Source organism: Mus caroli, chromosome 17, assembly GCF_900094665.2.
Source record: "Mus caroli chromosome 17, CAROLI_EIJ_v1.1, whole genome shotgun sequence".
NCBI classification, from domain to species: domain Eukaryota; kingdom Metazoa; phylum Chordata; class Mammalia; order Rodentia; family Muridae; genus Mus; species Mus caroli.
The window spans coordinates 33,884,766-33,911,090 of record NC_034586.1 but is presented as its reverse complement, the minus strand read 5'-3'; the positions used below and the strand labels follow the sequence as shown (position 1 = coordinate 33,911,090).

General features: G+C 44.2%; 1 protein-coding gene across 1 annotated transcript; it reads right to left on the bottom strand.

Moving 5' to 3' along the window:
* Positions 1 to 6,360: 6,360 nt before the first annotated feature.
* Trim31 (tripartite motif containing 31) lies at positions 6,361 to 18,860 on the bottom strand. The gene is made up of 8 exons (XM_021149168.1): positions 18,211 to 18,860; positions 16,927 to 17,022; positions 14,983 to 15,213; positions 11,269 to 11,291; positions 10,686 to 10,801; positions 9,160 to 9,234; positions 8,673 to 8,714; positions 6,361 to 7,377 (listed from the first exon to the last, which is right to left on the bottom strand). Exons 1-8 carry the CDS (start codon positions 18,622 to 18,624, stop codon positions 6,851 to 6,853), a joined length of 1,524 nt encoding a protein of 507 aa, XP_021004827.1. The 5' UTR covers positions 18,625 to 18,860; the 3' UTR covers positions 6,361 to 6,850.
* Between the last annotated feature and the right edge of the window lie 7,465 nt (positions 18,861 to 26,325).

Genomic DNA, 26,325 nt, shown 5'->3' with positions numbered 1-26,325 from the left:
CGGCAGCACATCCCATCATAAGGAAAGGATGGAGGGAGTGGCAAGGAACCAACTCTGTGGGCTCAGGGTGATCTGGGTACTGGGTACTGGAAAAAGGGGGAAACGGCCTGATTAAAGAGGAGTGAAAGGTGCATTTGTTCATGGTGGCATCATGAACCTTCCCACAGTCATGAGCTACTTAGATGTCAACTTTTCTATGACTGACTGGTAGATTTTCCCAGGGATAGCTGTCTGTGAGTGGCTGTCATTTGGAGCCAGAGACCTGAGCCCAGAAGCCTTTCATAGGCTTCACTTTCAGATGGCTACATCTGAGACCACGCCTACCACGTAGGTCCTGCTTACTCCTCTTCCCTAAGACCCCCAGAGCTCCGACTCCCAAACCCTGTGACCAAAGGAGCTGCCAGGAAAGCCCAGCAGGTGGAGCAAGAGCAAGAACCCGGAGTCTAAATATTTCCTGGAATCCCCCTGATGGACTGGAGTCTTTAGGTTGTGAGAAAAGATAAAGTCTGGAAGGGCAGAGGCTACATCCAGGGCTAACAGGGACTGTAGGAATATAAAGAAAAGGGACGGTGTGAATCCCAAAGATGGGGAGGAGAAAGACCACTACCCAAATTATCATAGCCGAGTTAATTAAAGCAAGGAATTAATTAAAGCAAGCTGTTTTGTTCGTGTACATGAGCTGCCTGCCCTTTAGGCAGGGTTTTAGTGCTCAGCAGTGGATATGAGGAAGACAAGGCTCAGAGATAGGGGATTTACAGTAGGTTGGGTTATAGGAGCAGGACACCAACACAAGTTGGTTCCCCTCTCCTCCCAAAACAAAGACACGATTTCAGGGTGGGCACAGCAAGGTAGTCGTGACCACAGGCAGACGTCATAGGTGGTTACATAACTTTCTGGAACAAAGCTATGGTTGCAAGATGGTTGTAAATAACTTTTTAAAACAAACACAGGATTGGCGTCCTAGAACAGGCAGCACAAAACCATTTTCAGTTAAGGTTACAGGTGAGACATGGCCCAATCCTTGAGAAGCCAAGGTTTAATCAAAAACAGGAATGAACCTAGTTTGTCTTTACCATAAAATGTCTTTATGCCTAAGATAGAGGCAGGCTGGCTGGATCTTCACCAACCCCAACCCTCCACCCCCAAGTTGTTAGTGTTCTCCCGTTCTGTGTTGTAGCTGGGCATGTGAGAGGGCGGTTTGGTTTTTGTCATCGTTGTTGTTGTTTGGGTGTTTTCTTTTTGTTTGTCTGTTTGTTTCAAGTCACAACCCAAATCCCATGGAAGTATTGCCCCCCCACCCCACCCCCCAGTCTTAAAGTTTTGTTTCCTGAGATCGGGTCCTTGTCAGGCCAATATGGACTGAACCTGATGCATAGCTAATGATGACTTTGGACTCTTGTTCTTCTGTTGGAACCACAAAAGTGCTGGGATTATAGAAGTGGACCACCATGATCTACCCACCCTGCCACCTTAAAATTAACCCGTGACTTTACCACTCACTGTTCTTCGAGTAGACGACAGCTCCCTCTAGTGGCAGTGGCTCAAGATGGGTGCTGCCTTCCTCACCCATCGCCTCTCATCTCTGGTCATGAACAAGAATGGAGGCTTGGTCTAATTTTCTAAAACAGAGTTTCTCTAACCTAAGGATGATGGGGGCAGGGGTGGAAAACACAGAAGAATATCCAGATATTCCTCGGCCCGGCCCCACCCTGTGTTAAGGGTCCAGACATTGAATGAAAGTGCACCAAGGTTACACAGGGCTCCATCTGTCACTTACAAGGGCTTGAGCAGCAGTGCTCCTGGCTTTGCTAAGGTTTAGAAATGTGGGTTCATTTTAGCTCCTCATTTGTTGTTTCATTTCCATCTTGGCTGCAATGCTAGTTCTCTCAGGATGGTGATGGTTGGGGGTGGGGGGGGCGGTGTTAGGAAGAGGTGGCGGAGCCCATGATCAGGTTTACAGGATAGGCTAGGGTTAAATTTATATGTATCTTACTCTTTTCTTCAGGAACTTGAAAGTCCAGCCTGGGTTAAAAGAAAACCTATCTCAAAAAGGAGGGAGGGGTGTGGTGGCTCACACCTTAATTCCAGCACTAGGGAGGCAGAGACAGGTGTATTTCTCTGAGTTCAAGAACATCTCGGTATACATAATGAAGTCCAGGTAGGGCTACATACTGAGACCCTGTTAGAAATAAACAAACAAACAAAAAATGGAGGGAGGGGGGTCAGGTGGCTCAGCAGTTTAAAAAAAAAAAAAAGCAAACCTGATAACCAGACTTACATTCATAAGTTCTGGTGGTGTCTAAACATCCTACAACCGGAGAGATGTCCCTCTCCTACCTGAAATTACGGGGGGGGGTGTCACTATGAACAGCTGATGGCAATCTCTACATTGAAAGCTAGTTGTGGGGTTTTGATATTGGGTGTGGGATGCTCAGCTCCATAGAAAATAGCACTCTGGTGTTACCACCAGGTGGCAGCACTGTGACTGCTCTAGCAGAATGGAGGTATACTAAAGACAAACACTTGTGCCTCTCACTTTGGTCATCAGTCTATTGGTCTCAAAGACCTCTTATGAGACCTTTGAGAATTAAAATTTCCTCAGGAATCCCAAGCTGAGGAGAGGCCAAAGCCCTGGTTCTTGCTTCCCTGGAAGAGATTTCACTTGGTTCTGACAGTTCATCAAACCACCTGGCAGCACAGAGCAGAGGAAGTTTCTTTCGCTCAGAGATGGGCTTAGCTGTGAATACCACTTGTCCACTATTTAAACTTAAAGCTCAAGTCAGGACCCCAAGGATGGACTGTGAAGTGACTGTGTTCCTTGTTCCTCTTTCCGGTGCTTTAAGTTGTGACTGTCCCTCTGATTGGCATATTGGAGGTAGCTGAGCGTGCCTTGTTGGGACCGTCTCAGGAGGAATGGAAGACTCGGGGGTCTTAGTGTTTGAGCACTCCTCTGTCTTCTTGCCACAAGAGAGGAGACCATCAGGAGGAAAGCACCAACACCCCAAATCTCAGAGGCAAGAGAGACCACCTGACTAGAGGGTCAAGACTAAATGTAAAATGGATGACTGGCTTTGTTTGTCCTTTCTAAGATGAGATCTTTAGGATGCTAAGTCAATATCTTCCAAGATTGCTGGCTTTCTGATTAAAAAACAGATTAAATATTTAATCCCTGATTTTATGCAAGTGTCAGAGAGGTCACTAACTCAAGTGTGTGCGTGCATGTGTGTGTATGTGTGTCCGCACGTGCACACACGCAAAAGAATATTTCAGTGGCTAGGAATATTTGCTGTTCTTATAGAGGATCATGGACTAGTTTCCAGTTTCCATATGTGGCCCACAACCATCTATAGGTATGTACATGGTGTGTGCACATACATATATCAAGCAACACACTCATGTACATAAAGTAAAATAATTTTTTTTAAAAAATAAAACAAGTCTGAAAACAGCTCAGTTGGTAGAACTCTTGCTCACCATTAGTGAACAGCTCAGTTTGAGCCCCAGCTCTATATAAAACTGGACTTATGTCACAAGCCTGTAGTTCCAGGAGTTCACAGGCAGAGGCAGGAGGATCTGAAGTTCAAGGTCATCTGTTTTGTGTATGCCATGTTATGCTTCAGGAATGGGCTGTGGCTACCAGCCCCACCCAGCTTCCCTTGAATCCATGGGTAAAAGACATACATACACACAGTTGTTTATTTTCAACTTGCCTTCTTGGCACAATTGTCGGGGACACTACTATCTCCCGCCTGGAAAACATGCTCTTATCATTACTCTTAGCTCTGTACCTCCCGCCTGTCCTAAATTTTAGTGGGTAGTCATATCTATTCTCTGCTAAACGACCCCGACCACTGCCTGTAAGAGAAGCTTATGTATGTGGCCGCTCATCTTTGAGATCTCACATGGCTCTTCAACCCCACTCCATCAGAAGCAATGTGAAACTGTTTCTCCTTTCTTGGGTCTCCCTTTTCCTCCAGGGGCCTCCTGGAAGTCCCACCTGTACCTTCTGCCTAGCAATTGGCCCATGACTTTCTTTAATGACAGACCAATTGGGGAACAGGACCTTAACATCAGAGCTGCCCCTACAGTCATCTTTAGCTACATACTAATTTCCATGAAACTTGGGCTATATTGGAACATTTAATACAGTATGATTATTTCCAGAAGCCTTCTCAACTTAAAATCTGCCCTTACATCCAGCCTCTTGGACATGCCAAAACGACGATGAAAACCAACGACTCCCCAGTCACCTGCCCCCAGATGCTGGGAAGGTGTTGGCTAGTGTTACAATGCATATCATCTTTGCATTAGATTTATTTTTATTATTTCTACTCAGGAGTGTCTTTTAATACCTGGAAAGGGTAAAACATAATTTACAGGCTTGTGCTTTGGGTTCTCAGACAGTGTGAATTTCCTTACAATTCTGTGGTGGGTGGAGGAGCCGAATAGCACCCATGCTCCAGTGACAGAGCAGCTGGAGCTCAGAATAAGCTCAGCCCAGTCTAGCTCCTCCTGCCCCCTTTTCAGATGGTTGCCTGGCCACCATGTCACCAGGACTTTGTCCTGTTCCAAATTCCAGTTTCAGCGTGGCAGGGAGCTCTAGTGGCCTGAAGATTTTGCTTCCTAGGAGCAGTGATGAAGTGTCTCTTACCCTGAAGACCTCAATCATTTGTTTGCCTTGTGGATGCCTTTAGTCAGAGAACTCTGGAGGCAGCGGTAGGAGTGTCTCTGGGAATTTGAGGTCAAGCCTGATCCACTTTGTGGGTTCCAGGAGAGCTAACTCTACTTAAGAGATCTAATTAAGAAATAGAGATATCATATATTCACTTTGTGCTTTTCTTACGTTAGAAATAATGACTACATAACTCTGTCTACTCTGGAAATAACACATATTCAACATATTAAATAAATAGTATCTTAGAGAAAAACAGTATCCTATATGGCAGATCATTTCTACACATATATTTATAGCATGTAGTTATAGAAAAAAAATACAGCTTTCATTTCAGTTGGCTTCAAAGTGGGTAAGAAGACTCACAGTGATTAAAAACAATTTTCAATAAAAATAATAAAGAATAGTCAGAATCAGCCAGGCAGTGGTGGCGCACGCCTTTAATCCCAGCACTTGGGAGGCAGAGGCAGGTAGATCTCTTGATTCAAGGCCAGCCTTATTGACAGAGTGAGTTCCAGGATGACTGTTTATGATCCCAAGAAAATGTCTTTAAGATATTTAAAGTACAGCAGTCAAAAGAGACAATTTTCTGGAAAACTGGCAGGCAGCTTCCAAGTAGCTGAAAGTAACTATTTTGACCCAGTCTGACACCTGAACAGTTACTCTCAACTTGGAGCCTACAACACTGTAAGAAAGAAAACATTCTTAGGTTGTTGTATTTAAACAAATCAGAAAATGCAGCCAGAGCAGAAAATGCAATGTATACAGTGTAGGTTATGGTTGTAGAGGAGCATTTGGTTTGTACATAACACAAAGGATATAATGATAACATACCTGCCAATGAGAAATTTACAGAGTGTACACCTGCCTCCCCATTTTGAGTCAGAGTCTCTCTGTGTAGCTCTGTGTATTAGCTAGGATTTCATTGCTATGAACAGACATCATGACCAAGTCAACTCGTATAAATGATAATGTTGCTGGAAATATTAAAAATGGAACCTGCCAACTCTCCAAGGGGTTGGACCATGCTCCCATGCTCCTGCCGCCGCCACTGCCAACTCCCTGGAGCTAGCCCCTGAAGCATCTGGCTTGCTTGTCCAGTGAGCCTCTAGTTCCCTCTCCACTATAATTCTCTGTAACTGGCAGTAACCAAATAGATCCACCATCCTCTAGGTTTGATAATACAATACTCAGTAACCCAGTAAAATCAGACTTTTAAAGCTTAATTAACCATTTTTTATAGTTAACCAATTAGATTTATGTATGAATAAAATCACAACTTATAAAATGCCAATAAATAATTTCAGAGCCAATTGATAATAATAAAGCTTTAACCTAAAAATTCTGACCTTTTGATAACACCACATCAGCTTCCATTCTCCTTCTCCGTCCTCCTGAGACCTCTCTGTCTCTGCAACTCCTCGCTCTGCCTCCCTTTTCCCTGTCCAATCACATGCCTCGCCTGCACTAATGTAATTGGACAGGGAAAATCCTGCAACACTCCCCCACTACAGAAATGTAAAGTACATTAAAAATTTTAATTGTAAAATGTAGTATGCTATATGTGTGGTTCCCTTGACAATCATTTAACCTATTCCAGTGGTAACCAGCCTTAGGCTAGAGGGACAGATGAGGCTAAGAATATAGATATACCTAACACAAAATTAGAAATTTAAATCAACATGGAGGGTGGTTTACAATTTTGCTTTTAATTAGAAGACAGGATGACAAAGTTGCTTTGAAATGTCAAAAGGTTTCATCCTTGATTGTAGATTGTCCAAATCTACAAATGGGGCATTGGCACAGAACTGGCTGACTCTGCACAACCTCTGGTTCTCAGATCTCAGGAAAGGATGAGTCACAAGAGTTTCAGGTAGTACAGTAGAGAAAGCAGCAGCCAGTGTGTTGGACAGCGCCTTGCACCCCTGTGTCAGCAGGGTGCAGCCAGAAGCTTTTCTGAGGTCCTGCTACCAAGTGCAGCACTGAAAAACCTTGTGTATAGTCTTTGTGGGTATTCCACTGTCTCCTCTACTTGGGGGAGACAGGGAGAGGAAACATCAGGTGATTGTGTGGCGTGTAGCGTGTCAGAGTAGGGCCACACTTCACTTCTACCACTTTGTCTCATCCCGTCCTGAGTGATAGGTGGGAAGCGACTGAGGAACACACAAGCGAGCAGCCCTAAGGGCTCAGGGTGATATGGCTGCAGGCAACTTGGAGCCCGAAAAGGGGGAAGACCTTCCCGTCAAAGGAAGTTTGGAAAGTATAGATGTGTTTGCTAGTGATGGCATCATAGAAGACGACCTCTCCACAGTCATGATTCACATAGACACCCACTTTCTTAAGACAGACCTGGAGGTACTCCTGGGCTTTACAATTGGTGAATGGCTGGCATCCAGAGGGCGAGATCCTCAGTGCCCATATGTAGCTCTGCGTGCTCACGTTTTGACTCTGGGACCCTCGCGCCAACTCTGTAGCCACGCCCACAATGCATGCCCCACCTGAGGGCCCCCGGATTTCTGCCTCCCACACCTGGCGGCCTGAGGAGAGGCCTGGGGAACCCCTCACACAGTGGAAAGGGTAGAATGGTCGAGGTTTTGCCTGCCGATTGGAAGCTTTTCCAGCTACAATATACAAGGTCACTTTCTTTAGATCCTGAGAAAAGGTGAGGTCTGGGTCAGCTGAGGACTTGTCCAGGGTCACAGGGACTGTGGGAAGATAAAGAAGAGGAAAGAGGTATAGCCTCAAGTCAAGTTGTCCAGTCCCCTGCTTTTGAGCTTCTCATGGTATATAGCTGGAAGGAAAAATTTCCCTTTCAAATCCCAAATTTAGTCTCCAGGACTACACACACACACACACACACAGAAGTGCATACACACACACACTACACATATACACGCATCAAGAGAAATGCATACACAGACACATACACACACCACACTGAGAGGAGTCTACACACACACACTACACACACTGAGAGAAGTGTACACACACTATACACACACACTAAGAGAAACACATACACACACACTATATATATATGCATTATATATATGCAATATATATGTGTGTGTATATATATATATATATACACACAAACACACGCATTGAGGGAAATGCACACACACACACACATACACACTGAAATAAATGTATACACACATTGAGAGACTTCTGATCTCCACTCTGTGGCTCTTACCTTCTTTGTGTGCAAATACACACACACACAAATAACCAAGAAAATAAAATGGGCAGCATCCAGAGGAGAGCAGCCTACACCTCTCCCCAGCTCTCCTCTGTAAGGAATCTGCTGACTCAGGGGCATCTAGAGGCTGGCCAGAGCTCAGGCTCACAGCCAGCTCCTCCTCCAGGAACCTAGCATGAGGGGCTCTGGCTTGTTCCAGAGTTATGTTGAAGGAGCTGTTGCCTTACAAAGGATGTCTCAATGCGAAAGAGGATGGAATGGGGCATTAGATGGGCTCAGTTTTATTGATTCACTGACATTTGGGGGACAGGAAAGGAGAAAAGAGAGGTCAGTAGGACAATAGGCACTGCTGAGCCCCTGAGACAGGGGGAGGGACATGGACCAAGTAGGGGGACCACATTAGGGGCCCCCTGCTGGAGGCTAGGACTTCCCCAGGGAAGGTGGAGTTTAGGAAGCAGAAGAGGTGGGTGAGAAGCTTGCCCCCTCACTCTATGTTTATCTATTTCTAGGACCTGAAGTCTTCACGGTTACACAGTCCTCTCCCCCCACCCCTTCTCTCCTGTGGTGAGCCCTTTATTCTTCTCTCTGTTCTCTTCTTATCCCTGCATCTCTCAGGGGAGCTGAGAGCAGTCATTCATGCAGGGTGTTCTGTATGTTAAGTACCTCTTCTTGGGGTCTGGTCTCTACCTTTCCCCTGCTCTATCAGAGCTGTGTAATGGACAGAACATTTTGACTTGCAGACCTGGAGGTCCCTTGCTTCCCCCTCAGGAAGACCAATGTGCTAGGAAGGAATCCTACCTGGGGTGGGCAACACTGACTTATTCTTCTGTAACAGGCTCCCTAGAAATTGAAGATAGAAAGAAAATTTTAGGTTGATAACAAGAAGGTACAAATTAAAAGCCATATGGAGGATTGACCGCTGAACCTGGCTTTTACCCTAGCGACCCTCATAACTGAATCACCTCAGATGACTTCATCGTGGTCACAGCTCCTCAGCCAGGACCATAGGTCAGTTCCAACTACAGATTGAGCTGCCTCCAGCTAAGCTTTATGGAACTGAAAAATGAATGTATACATTTCCATTCCTCTTGAATATTTTTTAATTAGTGAAAAGGTGTCACTATCTTATGATTATCTCTAGATTTAAAAGGATAAAACTGTTCTATAAACTTGTTCTTCATTGGTGTTCACACACACTAGACCTTCCTCAACCTACCAATAAGGAGATAATCTCCCCTTTTGTATTTCTCATTTTACCCAAACAGCAGAACCAGCCCAGACTTACAGCTCTCCTTTTCCTCTTTATTCAGGCTGTTCATGAATGCGCTTTTATCTCTCTTCCCTTCGGCATTCATATCGTCTGTGAGGAGAGAGTAAAGGAAATGCAGAGTCCACAGAGGTTAACCAGGGAACTAGAACCACACAGCTCGAGGCACTGATTTCTGGGAGAGGTGGGTCTGGGATTCCTCACATTGTCTCAGTGGACCAAGAAGGCACCAAAGAGGAATAGCTGCCCTAGGGCCTCCCCACAGTGGCTCTCCAGCACAGCTCTGTGCAGAACAGACACGTTAGGAGTCACGAACATCAACCACTGAGTTTCGAATTTTCTAAAGGCCATTTTTGAAAACGTAAAAGACTAGAGCACGCTGATATTTAGGAAGCTGAGACAGGAAAATGACAACTTTTAGGCCAGTCCACAGTACATAGTGAGTTCCAGAGTCTGGGCTATTCAGACAGTGTCTCAAAAGAGACTAAAAAGGGGGCTGCAGAGATGACTCGGAGGTGAAAAGTTAGTGCTTTTCATCAGTGGACCCAGAGTAAATTCTCAGCACCCACTGAAACTCCAGTCCCAGGGGATCTGACACTCCCACTCCTTCTGACCTCTGAGGGCACCAGGAATGCATATGATACATGCACACAAAACAGCCATTCAGATAAACTAAATATTTTTTTAAAAAAGAAATAAATACAATGGATTTAAATAATATACTTTCTTTAGTTCAGAATTTTAAAAAATATCATTTCAGCATGTAGAATAAAAGGCGCATGCTGCCTGGGTACAGTGCTGGGTGCTAGAGTCCCTACTACTCAGAAGGCTGAGGGAGAATTCTTTTTTTTTTTTTTTAATTTTTGATTGGTTATTTTATTTATTTACATTTCAAATTTATCCCCCTTCCTGGTTGCCCCTCTGGCAAACTCCCAATCCCACCTCCTCCCCCTGCATCTATGAGGGTGTTCCCACTCCCACCTCTCTACATTTCCCTATGGTAGGGCATTAAGCCTTCACAGGACCAAGGGCCTCTGAGGGAGAATTCTTTAGTAAGAGACTACCCTGGTCGACATGATGAGATCCTGTCTCAGAACTTTGTATTGCTGTATTTCTGTTTGCTTTTGTTTATGTTGCTGTATTTGATGTTCTATTTTAATATTGTCTTTCAGAGTCGGTGTGTATTCTTTATCTACATTACATGAGAATGCTATATTCTGGTGCCCAGGGGTACATGTGGTTAGCAGGAACCAAATTGGGAACATTCATCTAGCTCCATGTTCACCACCTGATAAAACAAAAATTCCAAAATTATGGGTACTTTGGCTCTGGGGATATAGCTCAGAGTTCTTGTCCTGGGCTCCACCCTCAGACAGCATTAAACCTGAGAGATTCCTTGTTACAATGCAGCACGAGAGATTTCTGGATATTGATGCTTTTGATACCCAGCATTCAGCTTGGCTTCTGGGAGGCCCAGGCAGTGTCTGTGATGATGGAGAGAATCCCGAGGCCAGTGAGCATAGGGGCTGACAGCGATCCCTCACCTTTGAGTTCTGTCAGGGCTTTTATGATGGACTCATGCCTTGCTTTTGCTTCACTGTGTTTTTTCTCCAGGTCCTCAGGAATTGGGTTTGGGTTGAGAAACTGAAACTCCTTACCCCTGTGAAGATAAGTTTATCTGAGTGTTATGTTCAGGGGGTAGAAGGTGGGCAGGAAGGGCCGGAGATGGGTTCCTGAAGTGGAGGCAGAGTGAAAACTATAGAGTCAATGAGCTTTTAGAATATGGGACTGAGTGAGATCAGACTTGAGGAGATATGGAAATGAAGATGGGAGATGGATGCAGAGAAGAGAGAAGGCAAAGGGGAGGGAGGTAGAGTAGGAAACCCAGGACTCACAGGTTTGATATGAAGAAGGAACTGGGAAGGAGACTTCTGTAAAGCTGGGTGGAAAAACCTGTGCCTTTACCCAAGAGATCACATGCTACTGTGGATAGCTTGGTCTTCCCCATCTCAGCCTTCATAGTTTATAGCCAAGTTATTGGGGAATGTGAACACACTTGGATCTATGTTGAGTGTTGTATGTGTGAGTGAAGCAGAAACCACAGTGCACTGGGGATGCCCATCATACCTGCTCAAGGCGTCTTTAATGTCCTGGAAGAGAAAGAAAGAAAGAACCACATCAGAGCTCACCTGAGTCACAGGAAGCAAGAGGAGGTTCCCACTCATCTGTCTTTATCTCTCTGTGTGTCTCTCTTTGTTACTGCCTGTCTCCATCTCTCTCTGTCTGTCTCTCTCTCTCTTCCTCCCTCCTTCCCTCCTTCCTTTCTCCTCCTCCTTCTTCTACTCCTCCTTTTCCTCCTTCTCCTCTCTCTCCTTCCCCTCCTCCCCCTTCTCCTTCACTCTATTCTGGACCTCTGTCTCTCTTTCTCTCCTCCTCCTCCTCCTCCTCCTCCTCTTCCTCCATCCCATTCTGAACGCCCCCCCCCCCCCCCCCCCCCCCCCCCACCCCCCATATTAAAGAGAAAGTGTTTTAAAAAAAAAAACTCCACAAAAACAAAAATTTTTTTTTTTTTTTTTTTTTTTTTTTTTGCCTCTGGTACAGAAACAGGGAGCTCAGCTTGGCAGTGTCAGAATAAAAGATGGAGTGGCTCTCCATGGCTTCCCCCCTTCTCTTTTCCCTCTAGCTCTGGCCCTGTTCACTCTGGCCCCTGCTCCAGCCCATAGGTTTTTTTATTTGTTTATGTGGTTGCTGGGATTTGAACTGATGACCTCTGGAAGAGCAGTCAGCGCTCTTAACCGCTGAGCCATCTCACCAGCCCTGGATGATAGTCTTGAACTAATGATCCCTCTGTGTCTGATTCCTAAGTGTTGAGAGGACAAGAGTGTATCAGATCACTCCCCAAAATTAATTTTTACTATTTTAAACCTAAATTTAAAAACCAAAGCATTGCAAATACACTTTCAGTTAAATGCCACTTTACTGGTTTAGTAGAACTAATTACATTTTACCTTCACAATTCGTGCTTTGGCATCTAAATTGAAATGTACAAAAGACAAACTAGTGTTCAAAGACTTAGAACCAAAAAAACACTCAAGGATATGAAATAGCTCATTAATATGTTTAAGCAGGCTGAAATGATTATATTTGAAATACTTGGTTAAATAAAATGTTTAAAATGTTTTTATTACATGTACTTTTATCTGATTTTTCTTTTGAAACAGAGTAGCTCTACTTGGCCTGGAATTCCACATGTAGACCAGGCTGACTTTGAACTCACAGAGAACTGCCTATCTCTGGCTCCCAAGTTCTGGCATTAAAGATGTGCCACTATGCATGAGTCTTTTCCCTTCCCTTTTAATGTAACTACTAGAAATACAGATGGAAATATATTTTTATTGTATTTTATATTTTAAGATTTATTATTTTTTAAGAATAATTATTTTAAAATATTTTATTTTTTTTATTTTTAAGTTGTGTTTATATGTGTGTCTATGTGTGGGTTTGTGTGTGTGAGTGCAGGTACCCTACCAGGCCAGAGATATCTGGACCTGCTGGAGCTGGAGTTACAGGTAGAGGTCAGAGGAAACCTTGGGAGATTTGGCCCTGTTCCTCCACCATGTGGATCTTGGGCATGGAACTTGGGTCCTCAGATTTGATGGTTTGTCCCTTTGCACAATGAGACATTTCTCTGGCCTTGAGGTATACTTCTAAGTAACAAATGTGTCCTAGGTTATAGTTCTACACTGTGAGCTGGGTGTAATGGCACATGTTGAAATCTAGCCCATGAACAGGGAGCAGGAAGATTCGATGATGTTATCCTTGATTACATAACAATAACCCATTCCAGGCCACATGGGCTGCAGGGGATCCTGTCTCAAAAACAAGAAAAAGTTCTAAATTTTGTGTGACTCTCTTTCTTCTTTTTTTTTTAAGTTTTTTTCATTTTTATTAGATATTTTATTTATTTACATTATTTATTTACATTTATTTACATTTCAAATGTAACCTGAATTCCCTGGTTCCCCCTCCCCATCTCCCCTGTTAACCAACCCACCCACTCCTGCTTCCCTGTCCTGACATTCCCCTACATCGGGGCATCGAGTCTTCTATCCTGGAACTGGCCTGGAACTCAGAAATCCACCTGCCTCTGCCTCCCAAGTGCTAGGATTAAAGACATGCGCCACCACTACCTGGTGACTCTCTTTCTTTTTCTTCTTTCTTTCATGTGTGTGTGTGGGGTGGTGGTGGTAGGGGTGGTGGTGGTGTGTGTGTGTCCAGGCTAGCCTTAAACTCTAGTGATCTGGGAAGTCCTCCCAACTCTGATGTGCTAGAATTACAGGTGTGAGATATTATCTTAGTTAGGGTTTCCATTGTTGTAAAGAGACACCATAACCACGACAACTTTTATAAAGAACAACATTTAATTGGGGCTGACTTGCAGGTTCAGGGGTTCCATCCATTATCATCAAGGCAGGGGTATGGCAGTATCCAGGCAAGCCTGGCAAGGGAGGAGTTGAGAGTTCTACATCTTGATCTGAAGGCTACTAGGAGAAGACTGACTAAGGCAGCTAGGAGGATGGTCTCTAAGAACATACCTACAGTGACACACCTACTCCAACAAGGCCACACCTACTCCAACAAAGCCACACCTCCTAGTAGCACCACTCCCTGATCCAAACATATTCAAACCTCCACAGATAACATGCCCAGCTCTTTGAGACAGTCTAGATCTTTGCTCATGCTAGCTTTGGACTAGCAACAATCTTCTTACCTCAGCAACCTGAGTTATAGGAGGGGCTTTGGTTCTCAACCTTCCTAATGCTGTAACCCTTTAATACAGTTCTCATGTTATTGTGACCCCCCATATCATAAATTATTTTCATTGCTAGTTCATAACTGTAGATTTGCTACTGTTATGAATTGTAAAATAAATATTTGATATTTCTGATGGTCTTTTGTGACTCCTGTTAAAGGGTTGTTCAACCCCCAAAAGGGGTCATGACCCACAGGTTGAGGACCTCTGGGTTAGGTGAAGAAGAACAGCAGTTGGTGGATTATTTCAGGAAAGTATGTGATTAAAAAAAAAAAAAACCAAACATGCTTTAAAAATGAGGCTTAAGGGGCTGGAAAGATGGCTCAGAGGTTAAGAGCACTGACTGCTCTTGCAGAGGTCCTGAGTTCAATTCCCAGCAACCACATCATGGCTCACAACCATCTGTAATGGGATCTGATGCCCTTTTCTGGTGTGTCTGAAGACAGCTACAGTGTACTCGTATACATAAAATAAATAAATAAATAAAGTTTTTTTTTTTTTTTTTAATGAGGCTTATTAGGAGAAAGGGCCTTGGGTGGAAGAGCTATAGAAAGAAATACTGCAATATGTCGGAGACGACAGAATGGAGCCTTATGGGGAAGGAGAGGCTACTCTCTGAAACCTGGTGAGAAGCTTTATCAAATGTGATACCTTAAAGTAAGAAAGATAAGGGTCATGGTTGGGATGATGTCGCTGAAGGGAGTGTCAGGGAAATTTCTCTAAACAAAGGAAAGTATCTGACTATTATATCATTTCAGGAAGCCCCATAGGCTTTTTCAAAATTTAGATTTATGTAACAAAAGGCATGGAGGAGCCAGGTATTTGGAGCTGTTAGACCATAATGTAACTCAGATTCTTAACTGTCTTTTAGAAAACTGGTGTGTGTGTGTGTGTGTGTGTGTGTGTGTGTGTGTGTGTGTGTGTGTGAGAGAGAGAGAGAGAGAGAGAGAGAGAGAGAGAGAGAGGGAGAGAGAAATAGAGATAGAGAGAAAGAGAGGAGAGAATCTATTTATTCACATAGGCCTCACCTTTAGTAGCTCCATGGATGATGATTGCAGCCTTATTTTCAAGGATTTAGTGAGCTTCCTTAGTGAGCTCAGCTGCTTCTCTGTCACAGTGACATATTGTCTCAACTGCTTGGCTCCCTGCTGCTCCAGCCAGTCCAGCCTGGACAGGAGGAAACTCTCTTCCTCATCTAGTCTCTGGCGCAGAAGCTTGAATTCCTCATGGATCTTTAGTTTCTCTAGATCCACCTGGGCCTGGGGACGAAGGAGAGGATGCAGATATGAGATGACCATGAGAAGGGTCCTCCAAGCCTCCTTTAAATTCATAATTCCCATCCTTCTTTTTCTTTCTAGGCAGAGTCTCACTATAAAGCCTTAGATAGCCCAGAACTCACTAAGTACAACAGGATAGCCCTGATTTCCACCTGCCTTTGCCTCCTAAGTGCTGGAATTAAGGGCGTGCACCACCACCTGGCACCACTCATGCTTTAAGAGTATTTAAAGATTACACTGAGATCAATTCAAAAGAGCTTCTGGGCATACCTGTTGGAAAGGGGAGGCAAAGTATTTACAGATTTAGGCCAGATGGCATGCTTTCATTTGCCTTAAGGCCACCAGCCAGATGTGCTGGTGCACAACTATGCAATCTCAGCACTTCAGGAGGTCAAGACCAGGCTCAACTACTTGAGCCACCATCTCCACAAAAGACAGACAATATGACCATTGAAAATCCAGGGTAAGGGTGGAGTTCAGTTGATGGAGTGGTTGCTTGGCATGGGTGAAGCCCTGGGTTCAATCCTCAGCACTGTATAAACTGGGCATGCTATTATAGCCCTGTAATCCAGCACTGGGAGAAAGACAGAGGCTTGGAAATTCAAGGCTATTTTTCTCTACATAACAATTTCTAGCTTGGGCTAGATCAGATTCTGTCTAGGAGCTGGAGAGTCTGCATTGTTTAGACCACTTGCTGCTCTTGCAAAAGACTCAGATTCAATTCCCATAACCCACAAGGTAACTAACTCACTGCCATCTTAACTCCTATTCCAGGTTATCTTATGCCCTCTTCTGATCTCTACCGGTAGGTACCAGGCATTTATCTGGTATACATATTATATGTTAGCAAAGCATTCATTCATAAACAATAGATCTATAAATAAATAAATAAATAAATAAATAAATAAATAAAAGATTGTCTTAAATGTCAATGGGAAAAAACCACAAACAAATGAATGAAAGAAAGAAAGAAAGAAAGAAAGAAAGAAAGAAAGAAAGAAAGAAAGAAAGAAGGCAGGCTTTTCAGCTTAACTGCCTTCATAACTGAATTTTCCGTGGATGTACCAAAAACCAGCCAGCCAAGTCAACAACATCTGGGGAGATGGTGATGGCATTATCAGGGGGCAGGGTCAGCATTTGGGATGTAAACCAACCAACAAACGAATAAAACAATGCTTTCAACTCTTCCAGAATTCCGTTCCTAGCACCTCCGTAGGGCAGCTCACAAATGCCTGTAATTCCAGTTCTTCTAGTCTTTTCCAGTATTCACACGAATGGCTTTTACTCATATGCAGACACATACATATACACACATATAAAAATAATAAAAATAAAACTTTTTAAAAACATGCAAACAAAATGAGGTGGAGATGTTCAATGGCGTCATAGTCTCTGTCATTTCTTACTGTGTGAGTCTCTAGTTAGAAAGGGCTTGGGTGAGCGAGTGTGTGGGCGTTCTTTACACAGCCTGCTGTGGGTGGAGGAGCAGAAGAACTGGCACAGCATTCAGGCAATAGTTAGCACAGCTAGGGAGCTTGGCTCGGGAACACGGCTCAGGCAAAATGCACCCTCTGCCCTGCCCCTCACCACCACGTCAGCAGGATTTTATTCCTGCTTGCTGTATAAAGGAAGGCTAGGAGCTTCATCAGCAATGCCTCAGTTTCCCCAGAAGTGTTTGGAATGAGCATTTCTTACCCTGAACGCCCAGATTGCCCCTTCACCTTGTTTTTTCTCTTCAATTATCTTCTTGTCCTTTTGCCCCAAATCTTGGGCCTGTGACTCAATCTGCACCTGTAAGGAGAGGGTGCTTCAGCCAGGCTCTGACTCTTGAGAGACAGGGAACATGTCCCAGGGTACCGATGTCATTATTAGCAGTCCTCCCTGGCCCCTATCTCTCGATAGGAACAAGGAGGTGATGGAAAGAAATGGAACTTTAGTGACTTGAGAAAATACTACTAATGATCATTTGGATGGCGCTTTGGTATTGTCAGGGGAAGACTTCTCCTCATCTGTCCTAGCACATTCTTTAAGAGATCGGTTTCATCTGCCTCACAGAGAGGCAAGGCCAGGACCAACCAGGGGATGGAGCTCTGTGGTAGAAGAGCACTGGCTTATCTGGATGTCTCAGGCTCTGCTTTGTAAGTTAGTAGTGACTGGTTGGGAGAGAAAAAAATGATTCCTTGAAGGTTATAAATAGCCTGAGGAGTCTGGACTTGAATGAGACCTTCTGAGTTAAAATTTGCACTTAACAAAGAGCACACATGGGCTGGCCCATAGTCCCCACTACATATGTATCAAAGAACCGCCTTGTCTGGCCTCAGTGGAAGGGGATGCGTTTGGTCCTGTGGAGGCTTGAGGCCCCAGAGATAGGGGATGCTAGAGGGGTGAGGTGGGAATGGGTAGAGGGGATTACCCTCTTAAAGGCAAAACGAAAGGGGGAATAGGGTGGAAAGATCATGGAGGGGGACCAGAAAGGGTAATGTTTGAAATGTAAGTAAATAAAATAATTAATAAGAAAATTATGTTTAAAAATTAGTACATTAGTAATTGTGTGTGCAAGTTCAGCAGAGTGCCATGGTGTGTGTGTGTGTATGTGTGTGTGTGTGTATGTGTGTATGTGTGTGTGTGTATTTGTGTGTGTGTGAAGACAACTTTCACGGGCGAGTTCTCTCCTTTTATTTTGCATGTCCCAGGGATCAAACCAATTTTCTCTTTCTACTATGTGGGTCCTAATGGTCAAGACAGGCACCTTTACCCTCTGGGTCATTTCGCCTGCCCCTAGAATACTATTCTGATTCTTCATCTTGCTTTGGTTACAGACTGGCATTTTCTAGAGCTCAATTCTTTGAGCCCACTGGACCTGGCTATAAATGGCCAACTCAAGTACAAAGAGTACAGCAATGGGTGTCAATCAACTGGGGCCTCCCCAGTGAACTCTACTCTGCTGGGCTGGGGACAGAGAAGGGCCCAGGTGCCTACCTTGTAGTTCTGGGCAGCCTCATCTATCAAGGTGACATTGTGTGACTTGTGGTCCTTGGAGTCACGACACACCACACAGAGGAACGCCCCATCCTGCTCGCAGAAGTAATGTAGCTTTTCCTTGTGCCTCTGACATCTTGAGTCTTCCTGTTCTGCTTGGATGTCAGCAGGATCCATACTCTGGATCTTCTCTGCGAGACTAGCCAGCAGCTTATTGGGCCTGAACGTATTCTTATTCACAGAGAGTTTGCAGAGAGGACATTGGATCTTTTCTGACGTTTTTCCAACCTGACTGATACACTGCAGGCAGAAGTTGTGCCCACAGTCAATGGTGACAGGATCTTGTAGAATTTCCATGCAGATGGGGCAGGTCACCTCCTCCTGCAGTTGGCAGGCCAGCCGCTGGCCTGCCATGATGGAACAGCAGGGCTAATCTGAGATGTGAAAGTACAGAAATCCAAGGCCTGGTGCTTGTAAGGGAGAAGGATGCAGGAGGCAGAGGTTGAAGAGTATCTCAGGGAGAGGATTAGAGGAGGATGAGGGAAGAGGGGGTTAAATAAATAATGATAGAAAAGAGTCAGCCATAAATGGGGAATATTCTAAAGAGAAGAAAACAGATGGTCAGTCCTCTCTCCCTGTCTCTCAAGAACAGATACTGAGAGTGCCTGCTGCCTATAAAGTAGAGCAAGACTTCCTGGACCTTGAACTAATTAAACATATCTTTCTGAAGCAGATTCAGAGAACAGAAAGACGAAGTGACAAAGTCCACTCAGGCGCAATTGGGGAGTGGAACTGATCGCTGGCAGCCCCAGGAAGGCTTGTTACCACCCCAGCAGATCTCTCACTCCCCGACCCTGCCTTCTGTTGGGTATTCCTTCCGGTCTCTGGTACCCCAGCATCTTTGAGCCATCCTTTGTTCTGTTTGGCCTGTCTGTTACTTCCTCTGTCTCTGTACTTCTCAGATTCCCCCTCCCCCCCCCCCACACACATCAGCTTGCCTGACCTGTGGACTTTAGCTTGACAAGGAAAGTATCAGCCAGGGTCGCCCACATTCCCATTAGTAGCTCAACACTTCTAAGCCCTTCCTCTTGCTCTTTTGTGCCCAGGAAGACGGTGCTCCCTCCTCCCTCCCTCCCTCTCCATCCCCACTAACCTCTCCTCTCTTCTGTTCTGTCATTAAAACCCAAACTGTTAATTTTAAAATAAAAATGTTTTAGATTTATGTATTTTAATTTTACTCACATGAAAGTTTTGCCTGCATAAACACACACACACACACAGAGTTAGTATTAATTGTATGCAAATGGTATGGGACTACCCACTGGAGCATAGGCCACTACAGTGCCACAACCCCAGAAACTATCAATTGCCAATAGCTCCTCAGTGTGAGGTGAGGTCATATGAACCCTTTCCTATTTAGGTTAGAAAGTTGACTGGCCTGGTCTTGTACAGGCAACCAATGTGTTCATAGGGCAAGGCCATTGGCAGGTCACACAGGGTGTGGAGGATTTTATGGCTATAGCCCCAACAATAGTTCCTTGTCATTTGCCAGGGACAGTCTTGGCTTTACCTTTGTCCCCTCATAAATGTCAACAGCCCTTCCTTTCATTCTCAAAAGTATCCACTCATATTATAGAGGTCACTTTGATTACAGCCACTACTGAAAGCTGAACACTTTCAGAAATACCACACCTATGCTTCTCAACCTTTTGGCTAAGATCAAGTGTAGAAATACCAGACCTCAGGCCTGTCTATTTCATTTGCTTTAAGGTTGAATTAAAGCAAATATTTTTTGTAAGGTTTTATAACTTGCATTCATACTCAGCTGTCAGATCTAGAGGTAAAATTTAATTTATTTTAAATTAAATCATTTCTTTGATTTAAAAAAATTATCTTTAGTATTGCTATTAGTAATTTTTTTATGTGTATAGGTATTTTGCCTGGATGTTGTCTGTGAACCACATGCAATACTCATGGAAGCCAGAAGAGGGCATCTGGATCTCCTGGAGTTGGAGTTACAGAGGGTTGTGAGCTGCCCCTTGGTTACTGGGATTATAACCTGGTTCCTCAAGGGTCTAATGCCCTGTTTTGGTGTGTCTGAAGACAGCAACTCAGTCATACATTTTTAAAAAATCTAGAATGTGTTTTTTTTTCATTTGAATTCAAACTTTAATTCAGTGTTTCTCAACCTGTGGGTCTTGCCCATCAGAAAACACACATTCCCGATGGCCTTGGGAAGTGAGACACTGCTCCTCCATAAAATTACAATTATCGCAACAAAATAATTTTGTGGCTGGAGGGTCACCATACTATGAAGAACTGTATTAAAGTAAACTGTATGAAGAACTGTATAGGAAAGTTGAGAACCACTGCTTTAGTTCAATAGGTTACTATTTTGTTAGGAACTGAAAAACTTTATTTTCTTTAAAAAAAAAACACGTTTATTTGTGTGTGTGTCTTGTGTCTGTGCATGTATGTGAATGAGTGCATATGTGTGTGCGTCTGTGTATGTATGTCACATGTGTTAGTGCCTGTGGAGCTCAGAAAGATGAGTCTGATGCCTTCAACTGGCCTAATCTGCGGTTGTGAGCCAGCTGGTAAGGGTACTGGGAACTGAACTTTAGTTCTCTGGAAGACCAGCAAGTGTTCTGAACTGGTGAGCCATGTCTCCAGTTCAAGACATTTTGTTATAATATAATAATCTATCAATTTCCTTATAATGTTTGATGTCATAACAATCTCCACTGAATTTATTGAGGAATGTAAGAAGTAGTTGTATCTCATGATTTATACATTGCACTCCTGAGAAAGAACCTTTTTGACTAGACACAGATGAGACTGGTTTATCCACAGATTTATGGTGTTTCATATCACAGGTCTTCTGACTTTACCCTGTAGTCACTGGTGTCAGGTGAGTTTTCAGCAGACATTCTGGAAAAGCCATTTCTCCATGGAGCCACAGTTGGCACTAACTCAATACACACTCACCAGATACCTCAGTAAATGCAAACCACACAGGCCCTCTTTAATCGTTCGTACTCGGAACCCCAGACGCCAATCATTACAAGGAAAAGCGTTGGAATGAACCAGCAAAGGTAACTATGAATACATTTCACAGGACTGGAGATGGTTTAACGATCAAGAGCACTAGCTGAGCTGGGCAGTGCTGGCACACGCCTTTAATCCCAGCACTTGGGAGGCAGAGGCAGGCAGATTTCTGAGTTCAAGGCCCTCCTGGTCTACAAAGTGAGTTCCAGGACAGCCAGGGCTACACAGAGAAACCTTGTCTCGAAAACAAACAAACAAAAAGAGCACTGGCTGTCTTCTGGTGTGTCTGAAGTGAACTCACATACATAAAATAAATGTCACATACATACGTGTGTGTGTGTGTGTGTGTGTATAACAAATTTTACAAAAATCAGATAACTGTGTGAACACACAGTGAAGGCCCATCTAGGGCCTTGGAAAACACAGTGCAAAAGTGAGCACCTTGGCTGTGGATGCCACACACAGCCACGACATACCTCAGCTCTTGCCGAGCTCCTGCTTCTCTCTAACTCCTCCCCTAACTTACTCTCTGCACTTGCCAACTCCTTTCACTTCTTCTCTGGACCCAGTGAGTTTGAAAGCTCATATATTGCTCTATTTCAAGGAAGTGTATAATAGCATAGCCTTATGCTTTTGTTGACACAGGTGTGTCTAACAAGTCAGATGATCCTACCCATTCCACTCAAGAGGTGGCGACATACCTCTTTACAGCTATAGGCCCAGATGTCCACACTGCTCCATCTGCTGTGTTTTCTGGATGTCTCCTAAGACTGTAAATAAGGATTATTTATCTAGTGAATGACTAATTACCTCAATATACTTTGGGCTAATTAGATTTTTGTTTGTTTTTGTTATAGTGATAACACTTATAATCTATTCTCATGCACTTTTAAAAAGACTGGCTACCACAGCTTTGTACCACAGCTTCCTGACTGTCTCCCAGATGATGAGATCACAGGCATGTTCTACTATCCACTGATTCATTTGGGTTTAATATTATTGTTGTTGGTAGTTTTGGAGATCAACCTGTGTAGCTCAGGCTGGCTGGCTTCCAACTCACGGTACAACTTAGAATGATCTTGAACCCCGATCACCGGCACGAGCCACCTCAGCCTGAGTTCAGTTTCTCATGCTTTGCCCTACTTGAGACCTCTATTGAATGTTTGAAGTTGTCCCTCCAGACCATCAGGTAGAATTCAGGGGCTCCTGCCAAGAGCACTCCATGTCTCCTGAGTCCCAAGAGCTACCTCCTTTTTCGGAGATCTGTATGCTCAAATTTAGAGCCTCATATCTTTCTGTGGTTTTCCTAAGTGCTCTCTGGATTGTGTAGCTCTGTATTCAACATGGTGGCTGGCAGTCCCCTGGAGCTGGTGTTTACATTTTGGACAGAGGATGGGGCTTATCAAAGGACACAATTGCAGAGCACATAGGTTTTCTCACAGATACACTCTCCTCTTTGGTACAGCCTCAGGTTGGCCTCCAGCTCAATATATAGTTGAGGATGACCTTGAACTTTTGATTCTCTGACATCCACCTCCTAAGTGGTGGGATTAAAAGTATTCATCCATCATGCTCAGCTTTATGTTCTGCTGGAGATCAAACCTCATGTCTTCCAGGCAGATACTCTACCAACTGAATACAGCACAGACCTCACAGCCAGATTTGTTCTGCTCTGCTGTGTGTACGTGCATGTGGGTGTGCATGTGTGTGTGTGTGTGTGTGTATAATGACCTTGTCATATCCTGTATGGGACAGGGACATGTAGAAAACAGAGGACAAACTTCAAGAGTCTGTTTTCACTTTCCATCTGGTTGAGCCAGGGCCTGTCTTGTCTTTCTTTGCTGTGCAGAGTGCTCCAGGCTAGCTCCTGAAAGTTTCTGTCTCCCATCTTGCCTTGGGAGTTCTGGAATTGCATGTATGCACCACACCACCACAACCAGCTTTTTAAATGTGTTCTAGGGATGGAAACATATCCATCTAGGTCATCAAACTTGTGTGACAAGCATTTTTGTTTATTGAGCCATCTCTCCAGTCTCAGCCATAATTTCTAAAAGAAATAGCTTGGGAACCTGGTGAATAGCTCAACCTAGAAGCACTCGTTGCTCTTGCAGAGGAATCAGGTTTGGTTCCCAGCACCAACATGACTCACAATTGCCTATAACTCCAGTTACATAGGATCTGAGACTTTTCTGATATCCATGGACATTATGCACAAAGTACATATACAGAAAAAGAGAGAGAGGGAGAGAGAGAGAGAGAGAGACAGAGACAGAGACAGAGACAGAGACAGAGACAGAGACAGAGACAGAGAGAGAGAACAGGGCAGTGGCCCCAGCTTCCATTCCCTTAAAGGAGAGATTCTGAAACCAAGTCCTAACTTGGGAGGCAGCACCACCTACTGTCTGTGAAGACACAATGCTAAAACATTTGACTGAAGGAGCCATGGCTCTATTTTGGGCACAGTTTAGAGTAATTCTGACTAGAACAATTTAGAAGGAACACTGAACTTGAGCTCATGAGATGACATATAAGGACGCTCATATAAAAAGTTGATAAGGAGATTAAAACAGGAATCAAGTGGGGCTAGGGCTGGGGTGGTGGTGGATTCAAGGCTCCATTAACTAGTAGTTAATTAATGGGTGTTAACTACAAGAAGGAGAGTGAATTCTGAGCCTGGCTTTATTGTGTTCACCTCACTGTACGAGGAAAGAATGTGATTAAGTCCCGAGGTTAATTAAATCCTCTAGCCACATAGTTTCCCTGTATCAGAAAAGGAACCAGGAAACAAAAATTCTTAAAGAAGAGTGGCTTTGTTTAGTTTGGCCAAAAGAGAAAGAAATACTCTTACTCCCTCCTCTTCTGGAGCACTCTTATAATTCTATAGCTGAAAGAAGCAAGGTCAGGGAATACGCATATGTTACTTTAATAGGAAGTGAGTCTAGCTGTGGGGACCTCCTTTTCCGACTGGCACGAGGTTTCTCCTTTCCCTCCTCCCATGGGAGGCTCCTAGAAATTCTTTAGGGACTGTCTCAGTCAGGGTTGCTATTCCTGCATAAAACATCATGACCAAGAAGCAAGTTGGGGAGGAAAGGGTTTATTCAGTTTATATTTCCACATTGCTGTTCATCACCAAAGGACTGGAACTCAAGTAGGCCAGGAAGCAGGAACTGATGCAGAGGCTATGGAGGGATGTCACTTACTAGCTTGCTTCCCCTTCTTGCTTTCTTATAGATCCCAAGACTATCAGCCTAGGGGTGGCACCACCTACAATGGGCCCTCCCACCCTTGAACACAAACTGAGAAAATGCCTTACGGCTGGATCTCATGGAGGCATTTTCTCAAGGGAGGCTCCTTTCTCTGTGATAACTCCAGTTTGTGTCAGGTTGACACACAAAACCAGCCAGTACAGTGTCCGTTAGTCTGGTAGCCAAAGGGAGGGATACCCTGACTCTCCTTAGAGCATCTGGTCTCCCACCAGAATGAAAATTCCAACATAATCAGAGATGAGGAAGGACCAACAGCCATCAGAGAGAATCCAAGGTGGGCCAGTAATGACCCCAAGTGTCAATCATCACTGCACATGAAAACTGATAAAATATCACGAGGATTAGTTTAGAATTGTCAATACAAATTCAAAAAAATCTGAGTGATAAGGCTGAGGATGTTGCTCAGAAGTGGGGTACTTGTCTGGCATACATGAAACCCTGGGTTCAACCCCCAGCACTAGTGGCTCACGCCTGTAATTACGAAACTTGAGAGGCGGAGGCAGGAGGATCAGAAATCAAAAGTCATCCTCAGTTACATAGAGAGCTCAAGGCTATCCTGGGCTACATGAGACCCTGTCTCAACTGTGACCACATACCATACCCGCCCCCCAAAAGAGAAAGAAATGCTTCTTGTTGTAGTCATAGTTAGGTTAACATAGATCTATTTTGTTTGTATTTGTGGGAAGCGGTTTCCGCTGTGCCTGCATGGCCTAATTGGTAGACAAGCAGTGTGCGCATGTGCAAGAGTGTGTTCCGCGCCAAGTCACTGCCCATCCCGGGGTGTGCTGAGAGAGCAGCCAATCAGGTGTGGACACGCTGCACTGAGGTGTATATAAGCAGCGCCTTTTGGGGGCTCAAGAACTGTATCTTCCTCTTCATGCTGAAGCTAGCGTAATAAAGAATTGCTGCTGAAGGATCCGGTTGTTTGCGTGTGTGTTCTTGCTGGCAAGACAATAGCGCGCGAGATGTATTCAGACAACTTAGACATTTCTCACACAGGACTGCAGATTCTGAAAGAAAGGCTTGAAGTACCCAAACTAGACTAAGTTTACAGGGCATAAAATGATGGGAAGATATAACTCTGCCTCCCCCAATGCAGCATGGGCAGCAGTCTTTATAAGAGGAGCAGTAAAACTACCTAGGGCATCAGGGAAGAACACCTTTGGGTATGTCAATAAGGGTATTTCCAGACAGACTTAAGTGAGGAGGGAAGGCCTGCCTTCAAATGGGTGGTATTGTTCCATGAGCTGGGATCTAAAGGGGGAAGTGGGAGAAAGCCAGCTGAGCACCAGCAGGTATCTCTTTTAGATTCATGATCCACTCAGATGTGGACAACCACCCTTATGGTCTTTCAGTCACTCCTATCTCCACACTTTCTCTACCATGATGAACAGTAGCCTCAAACATAAGCCCAGATAAACCCTTCCTCCCTTGGTTTACTTCTTGACAGGTATTTCGTCACAACCACCAAAAGAGTAACATATACCTTGTGGTATCCTCCAGGTACTGCCACTGTTGAAGCTGGGACTATTAAGGACAATTATGTGGACCGTCCTCCGCATCACCCAGGTGTCACAGTCATGTGACACATCTAGAATTTGTGGTTCCACATGTGTGAAGTTCTTGGGGCTCATTCTCAGTTGGTGATATTTGCATTCAAGTTCTGTGAGATTTGCATTAAAGGCCCTGAGACTTTCCTCTTCCCCGTAAGAAAATATGCCACACCCTGCCACAAAGTTTATCTCACTGTTCAGTGAGTGCAGCTCATGAGTATTTTCATTTCCCTGATAATTCACTGCTG